Source organism: Platichthys flesus, chromosome 3, assembly GCF_949316205.1.
Source record: "Platichthys flesus chromosome 3, fPlaFle2.1, whole genome shotgun sequence".
NCBI lineage: Eukaryota > Metazoa > Chordata > Actinopteri > Pleuronectiformes > Pleuronectidae > Platichthys > Platichthys flesus.
The window spans coordinates 19,238,805-19,256,825 of NC_084947.1; the positions used below are offsets into that span (position 1 = coordinate 19,238,805).

The 18,021-nt window shown below is 44.2% G+C and overlaps 1 protein-coding gene across 1 annotated transcript in view; it reads right to left on the bottom strand.

Moving 5' to 3' along the window:
• Positions 1-593: 593 nt before the first annotated feature.
• The window catches only part of hmcn2 (hemicentin 2), a 45,871-nt gene continuing 28,443 nt past the window's right edge, over positions 594-18,021 (bottom strand). Inside the window, exons 40-81 of the mRNA XM_062385001.1 lie at positions 17,778-17,974; positions 16,885-16,966; positions 16,666-16,797; positions 16,425-16,568; positions 16,166-16,325; positions 15,561-15,685; positions 15,300-15,483; positions 15,095-15,192; positions 14,713-14,991; positions 14,435-14,622; positions 14,003-14,084; positions 13,352-13,488; positions 13,118-13,259; positions 12,880-13,024; positions 12,648-12,772; positions 12,337-12,493; positions 12,109-12,230; positions 11,862-12,026; positions 11,649-11,756; positions 11,402-11,536; positions 11,143-11,277; positions 10,690-10,959; positions 10,420-10,610; positions 10,115-10,328; positions 8,814-8,948; positions 8,518-8,708; positions 7,785-7,866; positions 7,483-7,653; positions 6,451-6,603; positions 6,032-6,169; positions 5,740-5,861; positions 5,417-5,657; positions 5,252-5,311; positions 5,031-5,150; positions 4,769-4,903; positions 4,455-4,574; positions 4,160-4,285; positions 3,498-3,626; positions 3,111-3,404; positions 2,447-2,566; positions 2,226-2,352; positions 594-2,114 (exon numbers count right to left, since the gene is read on the bottom strand). Coding sequence (XP_062240985.1) covers positions 1,736-2,114; positions 2,226-2,352; positions 2,447-2,566; positions 3,111-3,404; positions 3,498-3,626; positions 4,160-4,285; positions 4,455-4,574; positions 4,769-4,903; positions 5,031-5,150; positions 5,252-5,311; positions 5,417-5,657; positions 5,740-5,861; positions 6,032-6,169; positions 6,451-6,603; positions 7,483-7,653; positions 7,785-7,866; positions 8,518-8,708; positions 8,814-8,948; positions 10,115-10,328; positions 10,420-10,610; positions 10,690-10,959; positions 11,143-11,277; positions 11,402-11,536; positions 11,649-11,756; positions 11,862-12,026; positions 12,109-12,230; positions 12,337-12,493; positions 12,648-12,772; positions 12,880-13,024; positions 13,118-13,259; positions 13,352-13,488; positions 14,003-14,084; positions 14,435-14,622; positions 14,713-14,991; positions 15,095-15,192; positions 15,300-15,483; positions 15,561-15,685; positions 16,166-16,325; positions 16,425-16,568; positions 16,666-16,797; positions 16,885-16,966; positions 17,778-17,974 — 6,560 coding nt within the window. The 3' untranslated portion in view covers positions 594-1,735. The remainder of the gene's footprint in view (positions 2,115-2,225; positions 2,353-2,446; positions 2,567-3,110; positions 3,405-3,497; positions 3,627-4,159; positions 4,286-4,454; positions 4,575-4,768; positions 4,904-5,030; positions 5,151-5,251; positions 5,312-5,416; positions 5,658-5,739; positions 5,862-6,031; positions 6,170-6,450; positions 6,604-7,482; positions 7,654-7,784; positions 7,867-8,517; positions 8,709-8,813; positions 8,949-10,114; positions 10,329-10,419; positions 10,611-10,689; positions 10,960-11,142; positions 11,278-11,401; positions 11,537-11,648; positions 11,757-11,861; positions 12,027-12,108; positions 12,231-12,336; positions 12,494-12,647; positions 12,773-12,879; positions 13,025-13,117; positions 13,260-13,351; positions 13,489-14,002; positions 14,085-14,434; positions 14,623-14,712; positions 14,992-15,094; positions 15,193-15,299; positions 15,484-15,560; positions 15,686-16,165; positions 16,326-16,424; positions 16,569-16,665; positions 16,798-16,884; positions 16,967-17,777; positions 17,975-18,021) is intronic.

Genomic DNA, 18,021 nt, shown 5'->3' on the forward strand with positions numbered 1-18,021 from the left:
CCTCAAAAGATGACATCACTGAACAATGTCTGCGCACATGAACTCACCAGATCAGCCAGAGAGACATCAGCAGTCACTGAACTTTTCATTATGATCAGAGTGTAGCTCACTACCCAGCCTGCCAAGACCTGACAGGGTTGGGCCGGGTTTGGACAAACATTTTTGAACGATTACCGGGTTCAGTCACGTCTGCTGACGCATCTCCTTGATTTTTTTTGCACTGCTGGAAAACATCGGGCTCTGATCAAATACGGACATAAACAAATAGAACGACCTTTGGCTCAGGGTTGGTTCGTTTTCTCTCCGAGTCAAATAGAGAAGTGCGACCTGACAGAGCCACACAGTGTAAACAGCATACATCCTCTTTAAGTTGTGTGACAGTTTACTGGATGTGCAACAAGAAGTCTGTTTTACTGAAGGTTAGTGTTGAGGTAAGCCAAGGTAAAATGATCCAAAAGCATCTGGTTGGGGTTAAAGAGCTGTTCATCAACCTAACTTTGTGCACCCCCGCCCTTTGTTATATATCACGTTGGCAGCAATATTGGCAGCAACAAAATGCTGATGAATGTTTGGTCAGGTTTTACCCAAGACTGATCCAGACTATCGTATAAGAATAAAGTAGACAAAAACCAGAGTGTTGTTCGTTTTATTTCTACAAATATTTGACACTCATTTACAGCAACAGAGGAATATTTGTTTAATCTGCAAAAGTAATTTAACTGCAACTGAGAGCGTGACATGCTTTTCAGATAACTTCCCTTCTCTGATTTGTATGATGACACATGTTTGAAGACTGAACAGCAGCTCTTCCAAATGTTGTGTATCACCAAGAATGCAGAGAAGCCAGCCTGCAGAATCTGTTGGCGCAGTCCAACAGTGTACTCTTTGAAACACCAGCACCACTCAGAGCACTTGAGTACATTCAGAATAGTTTTTAAAAAAAAGTTTTTCCACATGATAAAAAAAAAAACATTAGAAAATAGTACAAAAACACATATGATAGATTAAACACTGTTGCTAACTCGACCACTACAAGCCACTGTTACAACGTGCCACTGAAGGGTTGACTGGCAGATCCTTATAAGATCAAACCGTCCGTGTCAGGAGGCAGTGTTGTGTTCAAATGACTTCAATAAATTAAAACAAAAGGGGAACACCAAACAATATAATAGGCTTGTACTTCCAAGTGTGGGCAGCGATCATACTTTTTTATATGAGAAGGAGTCTGCCCCAGAAATATTAATTCCACATTTGAAACTACCAAAATGACAGATAGCCTGATGGAAACTAAATAACGTCAGTGCTTGGTTGGTAGTACATTTTTTTGGTATTGTCCTTTTTAAGATATTGATGAAGAAAGATACACTCTTGGCATTTTCCCAGTTGGAGCATATGGTCAATAAAATATGAACAAAAAAAATAGTTCATCCAGCATCTTTGTCAGTTCCGATGTCTTCAGTTGAGAATGATCTGCTCTATAATTTATTCACTTTTCCCACTGAAAGCAAAAAAAAGGGAAGGTCTTTTCTCTTACTTTTTTCATTGACTTTTAAGTCACAGAACAGGGGTTACCTGCTTCATGAAATCCACTATGTCCACCTATTCTATGTTTCTTCTTTCTTTGGGTGGCCAAATGTGTCCAAGGCACTGGGATTTCTTGGATAACTGCCTTGTGGGAGACAGGGGACCAAGGGGCAACTGGGGGGCAGAGTCATCTGTAAAGCAGCACAGAGGCTCAGTAGGGGTACGATGAGATGGAGATGTAAATGATGAAGATGCTCTGGTAGGTGATCCGGCCCTGCAGCGAGATGGTGGTGGCCTGCACCTTCAGCCGCACAAGTCCCGCTCGGTCCAGAGCCCGCAGGGTGGAAATGATCCCCCTGCCGGCCTCGTCTCTAATGCCAAACACCCGGCCCATCACTCCCGTCTCTGATTGTTGCTCAAGTATGGTGAAAGACGTGCGATCTTGCAGAACACCTGACTCCGAGAAAGCCGACAGTCGTACCACATTGTGATTAGCTGGAATGCCAGAGGGCACAGTGAGCAGCTTGTATTGCAGGAGCAGAGGAGAGCCGCCTGTGGCACAGTCCAAAGAGCAGGGCCTGTAACATGTCCTTTAAAAAAGTCAACAGGAAAGAGAACGTTGTCACTGCCAGGATTAAAATATCTCACAGCTCCTAGTGTTTTTTAAACACTCTACAATACACTGCAGTCATGTAATTTACCCAGGTCTGGCACCAGTCTGAAAGGAAGCAGGGCAGGGTGTATCCAGGCACTGGTATCCTCCTCTGGTGTTAAAACACATCTGATTGTTTCCACACTGGATGCCTTGTTCTACACACTCATCAATGTCTATCGGTAGAGACAGAGAGGAGAGGTTTGCTGTAATCATGTAAAGTAGCCAACTTAAGTACTTGGTTTGTAAAGGGTTTAAGTAAGCTCTTACCTTTACAGCTCCTGCCATTGGGTAAGAGCTGATAACCTGGGGGACACAGGCACTGGAAACTGCCAATGGTGTTCCGACACTCGTGTTGGCATGGCTTCCTGAGCAGACACTCATCCACATCTGCACAGGGAGGGATGAATCTTAGTATTAATATCCATTCTGGTTTGATCACAAGTGGTCAGTGTGAAGATTGCCTGTTCACACCTGGTATTGAAATGTGTCCTGAATGTTTCTCCTGTGACCACCTTTGATTAGATCTCACTCCCCTGCACTTAATGCAATAATCACGACTTTCATTTGTGTTTTTGAAGACCAGAGAAGAGTATACGAATATATCAGAAGTCACCACGTTTGTGTGTCGGCATTAGAGAGAGAACTCAGGCTGGGTTAAATGTATCTCATGCAGCGGTGCTCTGAAGAAAGATTTGACTAGTTAAGGAACCTTAGCAATCAGACCACCTCAGTGTGATTGGAATCTCAGGATTCATATTGGTGCGTTCACACACACAGACACACACACACACACAGCGCTGACCACTTGTGATCGGATCACTCGGGACGGATGTTAGTACCACATCTGTACCGAGTGACAGTATGACAGTATGATGGGGGCATACTGTTCTTTGTTTTGAATACTGCACATGTGAACTAGTTGCACACTCACCAACACACGTTCCGTCTCTGTTGGTGTACCCTGCAGGACAGCTCTGTCTGGTGATACGAGACGCTCCGTGAGTACGCGAGAGGATTGGCCTCCCCAGAGTCGACACTAGCTGCGGCCGGACTCTTGCCCTGACTCTGGTCCCATTGGTGAAGGTCTGCCCTCTCTCCAGCCCTGCACAGGAGCGTCCATCCCCAAGCAGCACAGTACCGGGTGGGCACAGGCACCTGAAGCTGCCAGGCACATTGCGGCACTGGAAGGCACAAGGGTTTGGTGTCTGCTGGCATTCGTCAATGTCTGGAAGGTTAAAAAGACACTCATGTTTTTTGTGCCCTTATCAGAGCATCATTGTTGAGTTGTATGTCAAAACAGATGCAGCAGATATCGTACCCAGACATGGAAGTCCTACTCCTTGTGTTCGATATCCTCTGGAACATACACAGCCGTAACCTCCGATTGTGTTCTGACAGATCTGAGTGTAGCGACACATGTGGCTTCCATCCTGGCACTCGTCAATATCTGAAAAAATTTAGTTAATAACAACTTATCAGCCAATCAACAAAAATCAGCATTTTTCTTATCTCTGTAAAAAAGCAGTTGAGACCATTGTTGAGATGTCAGAGGTGCTGTTAGGACGACGGTTTCCTAAGTGCATTGCCTCTTGTTATAAAGAGGATCTTTGTTTCTTCCGTCAGAAGTTTTGTCTCATTAACAACTAACAGACTTTTCAAAGCTTAGTGGGGGATCAGTAGTGACCTCTTGCTGTTTCATGTGCTTAAACCATCCTGTGAAATCTGATATGGTGTTATGCAACTTAAAATGCAGCTTGAGGTTGTTAGAAGCTTCTAGTTTAAATCACAAATGGTCTTATGGCTTTTTCATTTTATGTTAATGAAGTAAAAAAACAGGATTCTTCTGAGGTCAAAACTAATTCTATGAGTTTCATAGGCTGAGTCTGGTGCAGAAGTCTCTAATGGATGTAGAAATGATTGGTGGAAAAGTACATTTAGCAGCCTGAATGAAAACAGAGTGGATGTATGACAGCCACTTACCCTTGCAGGCTCCATCGTCTGCTTTGGTCATGCCTGCCGGGCAGCTGTCGAAACATTGGTATCCTCCCTCTGTGTTACGGCACTGCTGGTGAGCCGGGCAGACGTTTCTCATGCACTCATTAATATCTGTTAAAGTGCAACCAATAATTAAGTTATGTCGTCAGGGATAATATTCCAGTTTGGATAAAACATACTCCTTAACCTGGAAGTGTGGATTAAAAGGTTTGAATTGCATATCCCTGACATTTGTATAATCTTTTTAACATGTGCACGTTTAAATATTGAGCTGACTGACCTATGCAGCGATGTCCTGACAGCTGATATCCAGGATGGCAGATACAGCGGAAGGATCCCAGAGTATTGAGGCACTGATGCTGGCATGGTGAGAGAGCTGACTCCTGGCACTCATCCACATCTGAAACATGCAATTCACACGTCGGGCTTAATAAATCTACTCTGGTACGTTATAAGAAGTGAAGTTTTTCTACAAATATTATAAGGCAATCACTGAGAAGTGACAGTGTAGAACCTCCACAGTCGGAGATAAGTGGTTGTGCCTCCATATGCAGTGTTGAGCAGACGGTTTAACAGTGATTAACAGTGACTTGCCTTCACAGCTGGTTCCTGTGATGCTGGGCTTAAATCCTGGGCCACACTTGGCCTGACAGCGATACGTGCCCACTGTGTTGACACACTGCTGGTTGTAGTGACACATGTGTGAGCCCTGGGAACACTCATCAATATCTGCATGGTGGTATAGAAACAAGAAGTCAAATGTGGAGGCAGAGGATTGGATGAAGACGAGAGCTGAAATTGGGAAAGTGTCATAGAATGCCTGGTAGTTATCACAAGACAGGTCTTTTTGTCTCACCTTGGCATGTGTTGGTCTCTGTAGAGATGGTGAAACCTGATGGACAGGCGCAGGTAAAACCTCCCATGATGTTGTTACAGGAATGAGAGCAGGGAGTCTGCAGTGCACACTCATCTTCATCTAATGAGGAAACATTTGATAAAAAGTGGCACAGTGACAAATGTTCAAAGATAAATGTTGCAAAAGATAAATGATGTCTTAAAGAAAGGAAAGCAGCATACCAGCACAGTAGGAGGCTGTGTCAAGAGTGAAACCTTTAGGGCATGAGTCTTCATAACCGTCTGCGAACACAGAGTCCATTCAGTGTTAGTCGTGTCAGCATTTTAGATCCAGGCTCTCATGTAATGTGGTCATAGTTTTAAATGATTCTAATGGGTTCCACAGACCTGGTATGAGTAGACTGGCAGTGACGTGGAAATCCAAAGTGAGAGTAAACATGTTGTAGACGCTGTTCATCCCAGAGACCTTGAGCAGCTGGAGCAGAGGGCCCTGGCGCTCCTCCTGGTCCTCGTAAATAATGGTGTGATTACAGCGGAGCACCATGGGGTTTCCTCCTCTCTGGTGGGTCTGCGATGACCACGAGTACAGCTGCCCTTGGCCCGTCTGCACGTATGACTCATCAAATTCCTACAGGATGCGAACAAAATCTGAGAATTAGGGACAAGTCGACAAATTCTCCATTCAGAAATATCTCAGGTCTTGAACAAACCTGGAGGCTCAGATGAGAAGAAGACAATGAAGGAGGAACAAATCCGTTAACTACGATGTCAATTAATAAAACTCCCTCAGAATTCACCCCCCGGGCCACGTGAGTCAGACGGAGGATCTCACCTGTTTGAAGAGATAAAAAGGAAATAATAAAAAGCTCACTGATTTACAAGCAGGGGAAGCATTCAGCAACTGGGGTAATAGCCTTCGTCTGTCAACTCATGCATATCAGGGGAAGTGAGTGCTGCCATCTGCTGGTTGTTTTGCTTATTACAAATAAGTATAACACTCACCAGTCTCGAACTCCAGCTGGGACTCCTGTCTGAACTGGCCCTGAGTGAAGGAGTAGCCGTTTCTGGCTTCTCCGCTCTGGAACACAGTCGTCCAGTAGATGGGAGCGAACACAGACACCAGCACCCCCAGCAAAGGACCTGCAATACAACAGCTCAGGGTCTTTTGCAGCTCATGGACATATACAACAGATGGATTATATCCCAAAATATATGTAATATACATATTAAATATGCTATTATTTATTTTGTAAAAATCTATAACCTAAACTGCCTGCTGCTACTATCTGCCCATAGAAGTAATTAAGAAGTGGAAACAAAACATGCTTTAACTTTTACCTAACTGCACGTCTCAATAAAAAAGCTGAAAGTGTAGAATGAAGGATTTCGACCTCTGGTGGTTATAATGTGTGATCACTCACCCACGCTGGGAGGTATGTTGTCGAGGCGTGCCTGCAGAGTACTGCTGGCTTCTTCCACATTGTCTGAAATGTTGGCTTCCAGGAAGGACACGCCAAACTCCCTCTCATTCACCATGCCAATCAGGCTGCCTCTGGTCCTGCGAGGAGTCTCTCCTGTCAGTCAGAGTTTACAGGCACTGAAGTCAGTAAAGTTATTCTTTCTAGTTTAGTAAGTTGAGCTCAGTACCTTTTGTCTTGATTACCACATATCCACATACCAGGGTTAAAGTGCAGTCTTAAAAGTCTGTAAAACGTCTTCAAGAAATTAAACTATAAGGCTACAAACTGGGCCTTATTACGTTTCGGTAGGTCTTAATCGTTTAAGCATTCATTTAACGCTACTTGTGTTCTTTTATCAAGAGAAATGTTATTGCGGCCTGTATATTTTGTAATATGTCTGTGTTGTAATTCTTTCTCAGCAATACAAATATTAGCACACTCAGTAGTCCTTAGTATAAGTTATACATTGGTATAACTTATTTATCTCAGAACACTTGGTTTGGCTGCGAGAATAGAACATGGATAACTCTGCCTGGAGTCTGCAAGATAAGGTTTCAATGGTTATTTTGTCTTGGGTTTATCTTATCTTCTTTTATGTTGTTATTGTAAACAATTGTGGAACTGTGATATTCCTTCTCATTTGTCATATTTGATATAGGTCTTATAATTTATTAATTATGGTCTTAAAAATAAGTTCAAATATCCTTAATATCACTTGTTGAAACCTGCATACATCTGGTACATATGAAGTAATAACAGCCATGGCTGACATAAGGCAATGTGCCTTTAGTGTGTGCATTCTGTCTGTAAGGTAAACTTCAAAATGACTTATTTCATCCATACACACAAACAAATTATGTCAGATCTTATAGGATATGGATATGACCTTGATAATGAAATGATATTATGTAGTTAATAAGTTCTAAAACCCAAAAGCAATGGAATTGTAGTTATAGACAATTTAAAGAACACAAAGAAAAAGATGATTTGCACCTGGACAGAGACCAGTATGACATTTCCTGGAATCGACACTGGGACTGCTGCATGATCGGCCCCCATTGGCTGGTTCCGGGTTGTTGCATAATCTGATTCTTTCTTGGAAACCTTGTCCACATGTGATGCTACATGGACTCCACTCCTGCCAGTTAGAGTAGCCTCCATTGACTGTGGAATGGAGGAGACAGCATAATAATTCTTAGACTCTTTGAGAGCTACCGACTTGTGTGTATTTTTTTTTTTTATTCATTTCATGTTTCGTTAAAGTTGTTGTTTGTGATTAAAAGCTCACAACTCACTCTGAACCTTGAGAGTAATGGTCCTTTCAACTTGTCCAGCTTCACTCTCGGCCACACACTGATACTCCCCTTCATCTGCAGCCTGTGGATCACATGACGGAAAGAGGAGAGTTTAGCTTAATTTGTCACTCTGAGGAGCGATTATTCTCTGACAGACACACAAACCTTTGGTCATCTATAGTTTCATGTTAAAAATTACAGCAAAAAAAAAAAGACATTTTCTACAGGGCAGTTGAGACTTTAGTTATATTGAACTGTTTGTCATTATAGATATTATTGGACCAGGAAGAGTAAATTTCCCATTAGAGCGCTCCGTGGGAAGGCAAGTCATCTGTCTATGAGAAAGTCTCAGCTGCAGGCTCTGCAATTACAGCAGCAGTTAGAGACCTAACGAGGTTAGAGGCCGAGGAAAGAGGAGCAGAGTCTGGGAACATCCAGCTTGCTGTTCATTCCCTCCCTCTGTTGCTAATGCGGTTAGCCTCAGACTGAAGTGAATCTGATTTAGGTGGAAGCGCGACGCTGCAGGACAGTCACACGCTGTTTCTCTGCCTGAGGGTACTGCAGATGAAGCTCAGAAAGGATGAGTGCTGCTCCATTGTTCTCCGAGACATGAAAAGAAACGGTGTGAGTAGTGGACTCAGGGGAGCTTCATCATTCAAACTTGAGTGACTTGGCTGAATAACACTTGAGCTCTGCTGTATAATGTAGGAAGAAAAGGAGACTATGTATTTACAGTGATTCTGTAAATGACCAAGGATCCGTTGAGAAGAGCCTGCATTCGGAGGGAACGCAGCAAGGGTTTTCCATCCCGCAGCCAGCGTAGCACAGGGCTGGGGTTTCCGTGGACTGGACAGTCGAGCATGGCCGAGCCACCCTGTACGACTGTCTGAGACATGTGGGCTTCACCCTTCAGCACCGGAGGCTCTGCAGGCACACAGGACGTAAGGGTAGTACAACATATAATTAAGATAATGTTATCTGTTGAAAGTTAAATGAGCAGCCTGGACGGATTCTTTCCAAGAAGCTCACCTCTAATGCGGACAAATGACAGCGCTCGTATTGAGCCCACGCTGTTTTCTGCAATGCACACATAGGTCCCAGCATCACTTGTAGTCACATTGTCCATGATGATGGAACTCCTGCCGGCCTCATCTATAGTGGCACCTGGAACATTTTCAATCAAGTGTCAGAGGAGTGGTTACATTTGACTTCAGTTGAAACAAAACCCCACAGTCCTGGGCTACATACAATTCCAGTACTTCTCCATGTGGGCCCTTGCTTTCTAAATTAAGGTTACTTCCAAAAAAATGTTTTGAATCAGTCCAGTAGATCGCCTCCACCAGCAGCTGTGACACAGCAGCAGTGGCTACAGTGTCATCTAATGAAGCAACTGTGACACTTAGCGAAATGTTCAATAAGTAACCAGTGAAAGGCTAAAATTGTTATTCTGGGTCTTTCAGAGTCTGGCAACTTTACAAATATCTTGCTCAATGAGAAGTCTCACTCTCAAGTCTTGTGACCTCCCCTGCTTGCTGTCTCTCTGTCTCTTTGTCCTCGTTAGCGCTCTTCAATTTGTAGGCGCTCTTTGTCCCATACTCTGGCTCACATAAGTAAACAAGTCTCGGAAAATGTGAGAGTGAGATTTGAAGAAATCAGTTTGGATTTACTGAGAGAAACAACTTGAGCAACATTTTTCTGATGTTGAATTGTAGAAATGAAAGTGTTTTTTGACATTAGTTATCATTCAACCAAATGCATTTCACAATGATCTATGAATACACAATCCTCTTTCTCTGGTGTTGTCAGAAATTCCAGTATGGGGCGTCTGTGTCAAAAACATGATATATGTTAAGCTACTTGTCTCAAGACTAACCATGTGTCCATACAAGGAAACACTTTTTCTCTACAAAAATCTCTGGCCTGGATAAAAGTCTGCATGGTGTGTGATCATAGACTAAGACCAATCGGTTTGAAGCCACTGGCTTTAAGAAATGCTATATAAGAAATATGTAACCTTTGTTATACGAGACGCTTGACTGACTTAACTGTTGTAAGATTGTCTCCACATATTGAATACAGTATATTCTTGTTGAGCCAGACGTGTTTAATGTTGCCAGACTCTTGGCAAAAACCTAGAGTAGCATTTTGAGCCTTTTTATTGGGGGAAAAAGCCCTTTTAGCGGAAATTTCTTGGACTGTCACACATTTAAAAAATAGGGATCAGTTTGAAAAATTCTGGAATTCCCTTTAAGTACCTCAGCACCAAGCTTTATGAACGTGAAAATACTAAAGACGTGTTGCTGTGGAAGTGTAACATTTTAAAGCAGTACCTGAGTAGGGGGAGTTGTTAACAGTCCAGGAGATGACAGGAGAAGGTGTTCCCTGGGCGTGGCAGGACAAGGCCAGACTCTGTCCTTTGTTCAGGGTTACGTCACCGGGCAGCTCCTTGAAGGCAGGCCTCATGTTGATGGACAGACGGATGTCTTGTTTCACTGAGCCCGCTGCGTTGGTGGCCACACATGTGAACACTCCAGCATCCCCTGGCTGTGTGAAGAAAGTAATCTCTGCTTACTCTAAAACCGCAGACATGGACAGAGATGAAGTTGTTCATGCAGTGAAGAATTATGGCTCATACCTCAGCTCTCTCGATTATCAACTCTCCTGATCGCAGGACAGTGAATTTGCCAGGACGGTTGGCCATGATTGCACCATCCTTCTCCCATGACACTCTGGGTTCTGGTGAACCCTGAGCAGCACATGGCAGCAGAGCCTGAAATCCCTGCACGACTGACAGCTCTGTCTGTGAAGGAGGAATCAGGGGCGGGACTGAAATGAAATTTCATCATTAATTCAATGATATTACTCCCATAACTCAATTAAACTATCTTGAAGAGCCTTCACTCACTTTGAATAACTAGTCTCATGTCCTGGCTGGTTCTGCCTGCGAGATTTTTGGCAGTACATGTGTAAAGGCCGGCATCACTGCGCTGTGTTGAAGTAATTGCCAGAGTTCCATTGGCAAAGAAACGTATATGTGTGCTGTCGACCACAGGCCTCCTCTCTTTGTGCCAAGTAACTTCAGGTTGCGGCTGCCCATCAGCTGCACACTCCAGACTGACAGGCTGGCCCAGCACTGCAGTGTACTCCACACGAGGAATGCTCAACACCGGGGGAACTGGAGAAATATGTTGACAACAATTATTTATTTAATTTATAAATGTCGAAAATGACTTTGAAGGGAGGTAGGAGCAACTAGTTACAATATTTCCATGGAAATTAATGTTTTGTTTCTGTGCCCATGCCAACTTGATGTATAATTTCACCACTTTCTTCACATCTCTGCATGTAGCAGATATACCTTGTAGGACTAGCTTGGTCCTGCCCACAGCCATGCCGGCTTCATTCTTTGCCAGGCACTGGTAGGTCCCTGCATCACCAAGCGTGACACGAGAGAACTTCAGGGCTCCGTTTGAGAGCACAGCCAGCCTGTGACCTAAGATAAAACATTAAGTTGAAAGCACGGTACAGTCTGACCACAGTATCTTCACTAATCAGTTTGATAAAGTCGATCTTCTATGGAGTGTAGAAATCTGTTCTGATATTTGATATATTGTTACCTGCTGCTATGGGAACTCCCTCTCTTTGCCAGGTGATGGATGGTCTGGGGAAACCTTGAGCCTCACAGGACAGAACAGTCCCATGATGCAACACCACCTGTACTTCCTCTGCCATTGGCCTGATCTCTGGAGGCTCTACGGGCAGGAAGCAACAATTACATTACCACATGTTACCTAATGTTTTGTAATAATAATTCCAACACACAGCATTCACAATGTGACCTGCAGCTGGTCCCTAAGAGCCCACCTTGCACTGTGAGAGACATGTGTTTGTGTGCCACTCCGGCTGGGTTGCGGGCTGAGCATGTGTATCTGCCAGCATGACTTGGAACTGCAGCAATAATCTCCAACACTCCTGAATAGAAGAGTAGAGAGAAACAATTGAATATAGTCCTTGCACATTAGTACATGATGTATAATAATAACAGATGACTAGAGCTGCTCAGACATGTTGTCTTACCTGTGGGAAGGACACGGTAAGTTCCTCCTCTGGCGCCAAGTTTGGTGCCTCCCTTCGTCCATGTGATGGTGGGCTGAGGACGTCCTTGTACGTGACAAGGTAGCACCACAGGAGACATTTTCACAGCCGTCACAGTCGTGACATCGTCTTCAATAGTCGGTGGGACTAAAAGAGAAAATGGAACATGTATCAACTCAGCCAGCTGAGATTATTTTCTACAGTCTGCTTATAGTACAAAATTCAATACCTTGTACATTGACCTCAATGACCCTGCGCTCCTCCCCAACATCGTTGACGGCAGTGCACTCAAAGTAACCTTCATCCTCACTGGACGGTGAAAGAAGAACAAGGGACCCCGAGGACAGACTCCTGGACAAAGAAGATCAACTGCCTCAGTTTTTACACTTTTTACAGCTGAGTGAGTTGTGATGCACGCATGCTGTGTATACACAGTTGATCCAGCCATAGTCTTTACCTGTAAGTGCCTGGCAGCTGACTGATATCAAGTGGAGTGCCGTTCCTCTTCCAGGACACCTTAGGTGGAGGTATACCTGTAATCTCACAGCTCAGCACAGCTCTAATCCCTGTGGTCACCGTCATGTTGAATGGTCCAGGACTGATTGAAGGACCCACTGCAGGAGTAAGGACAGCTTTAGCTACAGCATTACAGAGTATATCTGGGTTTAAACAAGACAAACTATGCTAAATCTAACACATGGACAGAACCATATATCTGTGCTATAAACAACACCACATAGAATAACTGTTTTCCTTTGCTAGATTTACCAAACACCCGTAGATCAATCCCCCGGTGATCCGAGCCCGCCTGGTTGGACACGGTACAGTAGTAGCGACCAGCATCACTCATCTGAGCCTTGTGTACATGCAACGAGCCTTCTGATATCGTATACCTGAAACAAATGCACAATGACAAGATGCATGGATGGACAGACGCACGAAAGTTTGAAGCTGTGTCTGCTTTCGATATGGCAGGTTGACCCATTGTTAATTGACATACTTTTTGTTATCTAGAGACACAGGGAAGCCATCTTTTCTCCATACGACTGTTGGTGATGAGTCATCTTCAACTTCACACGATAAACGGGCATCCTGGCCCAGATGGGTGGTCACCAGTGAACTGCTCTCCCTTATTACTGGTGGCACTAGAAGAGTAGAAAGCGATATCCATTTGGTTAAGACCTTGTTTAACAAGTTAAACATATTTTTTACTATTGATTACTGACAGGCAGACTTACACAGAATCTCCACTGTGAAAAGCAGACTGGTGCTTCCAGCCATGTTGGTGACCACACAGCTGTACTGGCCGCTGTCGTCCGGCTTGACTTCTTGTATCTCCAGGTACTGACCCCCTGCCAGCCTCTGGATACGACCCCCTGGCTAATATCATACGAGCAGGGCAAGAAAGAAGACAAAGTGTGAGTCAGGAGATGGCTTTTAGTTCAATACCTGTGTTTTTACCAACTCTGTACCTGCAGCTTGGCCTCATCCTTGTACCACTCTATGTCAGGAGGGGGGTCACTTTCTGCCAGGCACTCCAGGGTCAGGTGTCCATTAACTGGCACTGTCAATGTTCTCACATCACCAGAGCCGAGGAGGGTGGGGGGGACTGAAACACAAACACACATTAAGTGATAAACTTTTCTAAGGTGAATTACAAAAGGTTTCCAGTGGTGAGACCAGAATAATTGTGATTAAAATAAAAATGTGATAGGTTCTAAAGAAGACATGTTGAACAGATAAACTTAAATTCTTAACTTTAGAAATGGAATGCTGAATTTATAAAGATGTGCGTGATTACCCAAATCACTTTAGTTTACATGGAGCATTAACCTCAGCAGTTTAATAAGTCTAAACACTACTGTGTCAAATTTTATTAAAAGCAAATGTGCAGACGTTCAACAAGGGGGCTGCATGATGTAAAAGAAATTAACACTGGCATTAATCAAACCAGAAATAATGTGTGTGATAACACCTTAGCTGGAATTTGCTGTCAAACAAAGCCTGTTTTATTTTTGTCCAGACACAGGTTTTTACTTCTGAAAGCACAGCTCAAACCGCAGGTGTTCACAAGCTCAGGGGGAAGAAGTGAGGATGACATAGAAAAGAACAGCTGCTGTCACCTTGGACTCTGACCCAGTGGTTTTTTCCATCCTCTCCAGCCAGGCTGCTGGCCAAGCAAGTGTACAGACCTGCATCCTGCACCTATAAAGACATGGTATTAATCAGTTTGAGTGGGTCTTGCATAACTGTGTTGTATTAACATGAGCTAATGCTGTTAACATGTCAGTCTTTCATTAGTTAGAACATCTAAATTCTGGCTAGTCAGACAAATGCTTGTGCGTTTTAGGCATCTTCAAATTGATCTATCTATAATCTAAATCCCAAATGTAAACTGCAACAAGCATAAATGCCTTTTTTTCTTTTCTTTAAACAAGATAATCTTTTTATTGTTTATCTTTTGCATAAAGTTACACCTGGATCACCAATTCTAAATTATCAAATTATTTGAAAAACTTTGCAGTATTGTCTCATGCCCTCAGTTTGTAATTTACCTGAACTTTGCTAATCCTGACAAAGTGTCCATCCTGCTGAACCATGTCCGCTCCTTCTAAGGGACGACCATCTTTGAGCCAGCTGAGGGTGGGGGATGGGACGCCCACAGCCGAGCACTCCAGCTCCAGTTGACTGTCCACTGCTAAGGTCAGCTCTGGAGAGCTGGAGCTGGAAATCTTTGGAGGCTCTGGATAAGAGAAATTAATGTGTCGGGTCAGTTGTACAAGGAGTTTAAACTGTGACTTAAATAAATGTCTGGGATTGTTTTGGGAATTACCAAGAACGGTAAGGTTGAAGCTCTTTGTGCTGCTTCCTGCCTGGTTACTGGCCACGCAGCTGTAGAGGCCAGCATCTGAGGGTCCTACGTCAGGAAGCTGCAGCCGCGTCTCCTGTCCATCAAGCAGCAGGTTGCGGTGAAGGGACAGCGGCTGGCTGTCCTTCATCCACGTTAGTGTGGGAGGGGGAACGCCACGTGCCTCGCAGGTTAGCGTGACCAAGGATCCTTGGACGACTGTAACTGGCTCCACTGGTTCCACATGATCAACACCTGCGGGCACTGTGGAACATACACACAAACATCTGTAGGAAACCATCAGATCCAAAATGCTAAATTGTAAAAGCTCTTGCGGAAATCATTGGGTGGTATGTTATGACTGTACCTTGGACCTGGACGTCATAGCTAAGCTCAGCTAGTCCAGCTCGACTGCGTGCCACACATGTGTAAACTCCAGAGTCTGACAGCTGCACAGGAGAGATCCTATTTTATAAAGAAAAAGAGAACGTTTAGCTTTACCCCACTTATAAACATGCAATCTCTTTGCAAAACAACCACGTTTTCTTTCAGCTTTCTTTGTCTAAACGGACCTCAGCACAGAGTCACCAGAGAGGAGGCGTGCACGGGGAGAGAGGAGCAGCGGCCGTCCATTTCTCAGCCAGCTGATTTGAGGTGGAGGGTTTCCTGCTGCCTGACATTCCAGAGTCACGGCGCTGTCCTGTGTGACCTGCATCTCCTTGGGAACAGTGGTCTCCCCAGAGATGGATGGAGGGACTGCAGCAAGTCATATTGAATTAAAGGGAATCACTCAGGACTAACAAAGATGCACAAATATAAAAGTTCCAACTCACCTAAAACAAAGAGGGTGTAGATTTTGCTTTCCTGTCCGGCCGGGCTGAAAGCCAAGCATGTGTACGTCCCAGAATCCTCGGGACTCAGCCTCAGTAATGTTAGCGTGCTGCCATCAGGGGTCACACTGTAGGGTTACAAAGACACATGGTGATTTCACATTAATGCCATGTGTTGCCATTTGCCATCGTGTTTCACCGAGCATTGATTATACGCCTACCCCACCCTCTGAATCGCTGAATCAATTTCCCATCATTATTATCATCATCCCACGATTTTCCCACAGTCACTCACACGCACATGTACATCCACATGCACACAGACATTTGTTGTCTCTGGCTGTTGTCGTTGAAAGGACCAAATAAGCTGCTGAACAGCTGTAAAGCAGCTGCTCTTATGTTCCTCATGATGAAATTAGGCAAAGAATTATAAACGACTCCATCTGTACACATATCCCTCTGCCATGCACATTATCTTTGACATTGATGATTAATATTGTAATTTCCTAAACCTCTAGGGGTGGGTGTTGATCGATCGATGCAGAACAATTCTTACTACTATTAATTCACAGTGTTCCATGCGCTGGCAGTAACTGCTAATGACTTACGAGATGTGACGGCTGTCCGATCCCTCTAAAGTCACTCCGTCTTTCAGCCAGCTGAGGCGGGGTGTGGGGGTTCCAGTTGCTCTGCACTCCAGGGTCAGCTCCTCTCCCATGGGTGCACTCAGGTCAGATGGGTGGTCAGAGTCCAGGATGGTGGGCGATACTGAGTAGGACAAGGATAACTTTTAAATGGCACTTTTATAAAGAGCATGTACAGTAAGCTCAAGGATAAGTGTCTCTTATTTTGCAGAGAGCTCTTTACCCTGTACTGTGAGTGTGTAGTCCTTCTGTGTGTGGCCCTCGCTGTTCTTTGCCACGCAGGTGTATGTTCCAGCATGTGACAAAGAGAGAGGCCCCAGCTCCAGTCGGTTCCCTCGAACAGACCACTGCCACTGCAGACTGCTCTCTGGACAGCAAACAGATTGACAAACACAAGCTGTCAGGCCCAAGTCCTCGTTCCCATTTCCTCTGTCATTCTGTTCATCTTTTATCTGTTATCTTACCAATAGGTGCTCCATCTTTGAGCCAGGTGATGCTGGGGACGGGGACCCCTGTGGCCTCACATATCAGCCCCACATGGGAGCCCAGGGTGTAGTTTAGAGACTCCTGAAGAGACCCAGCAAGGACAGGTGGCACTGTGGAAATATGTTTGTAGGATTAAACTACTGCCTTTTAGAGAATTCTTTTATTTTATTTTGAGAACACAGCAAAGGTATTCTCACCATGAACCGTCAGTCTGAATGTCCTGTCCACCTGTCCCGCCATGTTGGACACTTTGCAAGTGTAGGTGCCGCCATCTGTCATCTAGATGCCAAAGAAGAAGGTTGTTTTGGGTGAAGGACGCTGCATTTTGAGAACAGGCATAAAAGGGACATGGCTCCTTGCTGCTGTGCTCTTTGGTGAGTTTGTTGAATCCGGATTGAATTTACTGGGAACTGCGTTCCAATGCATCCGGTCAAAAGGAGTTTGATGGCTGTTTCTTGTCACATATGCAGCTATGTCTCCTGCTCACCCAGTCTTTTCTAGTCTGTGTATATATATATATATATACAGTATATATATTTTTAATACACTTGAAAATACACTGTTCCACCTGTGGGCCACTGTGGCCCTGGTAGCACTATTTTACCATTTCACGTATTTATACAACTTTGACAACTTTAGCTCTAAATCTCCAGGGCAAAAGCATTTTAGGATCCCCATATCTCTGTAACAGCTGTTGACACAGTATAGGTTTCAGCTTGCGGCTATGGCCTCAAAATGTGTTCTGTACAAAAGGTGCAGGTCAACAGGTACTTTCATTTTTTAAGATAGGCCACACTAAAAATACTTTTGTGTCTTATTTTTGTGCTTCTGTAACTTTGGTACAGTATCCTTTACGCTAACTTCTTTTAAATTTAACCTTTTAAAGGCGACTAGGGTCATGTTTTTTAATAATTTTTAAATAACGAGCTGTTTTTGTTATTGGTACATTATTTTCAGGCTTTTGCACATTGTTGTTGCACAAGTAAAGGCTGGAAATCAAATGTGACCCCTGTCAAAAGTCACTTCCAAAAACTTTTTTTATTGTTTTGTTTGCTGCCTTAAACGTGTATGATGTAACATTTTCCCCGACCTGAACTCCTGTGACCTCCAGCTGGTGACGATCCATCTTCAGTCCGTTCCCTGCAGCCAATTGCAGCCCGTTCTTATACCATGTGACCTCAGGCTCGGGAACACCATGGGCCTCGCATCTCAGTGTAACAGAGGAGCCGACCTGAGGGGTAACCAAGTCTGACTCAGTATCAAGTCGGGGCTTCAGGGTGGGCAGAACTGTTGGTTGGCAGATACACAGAGGACATGATCTCATTTGATTCATT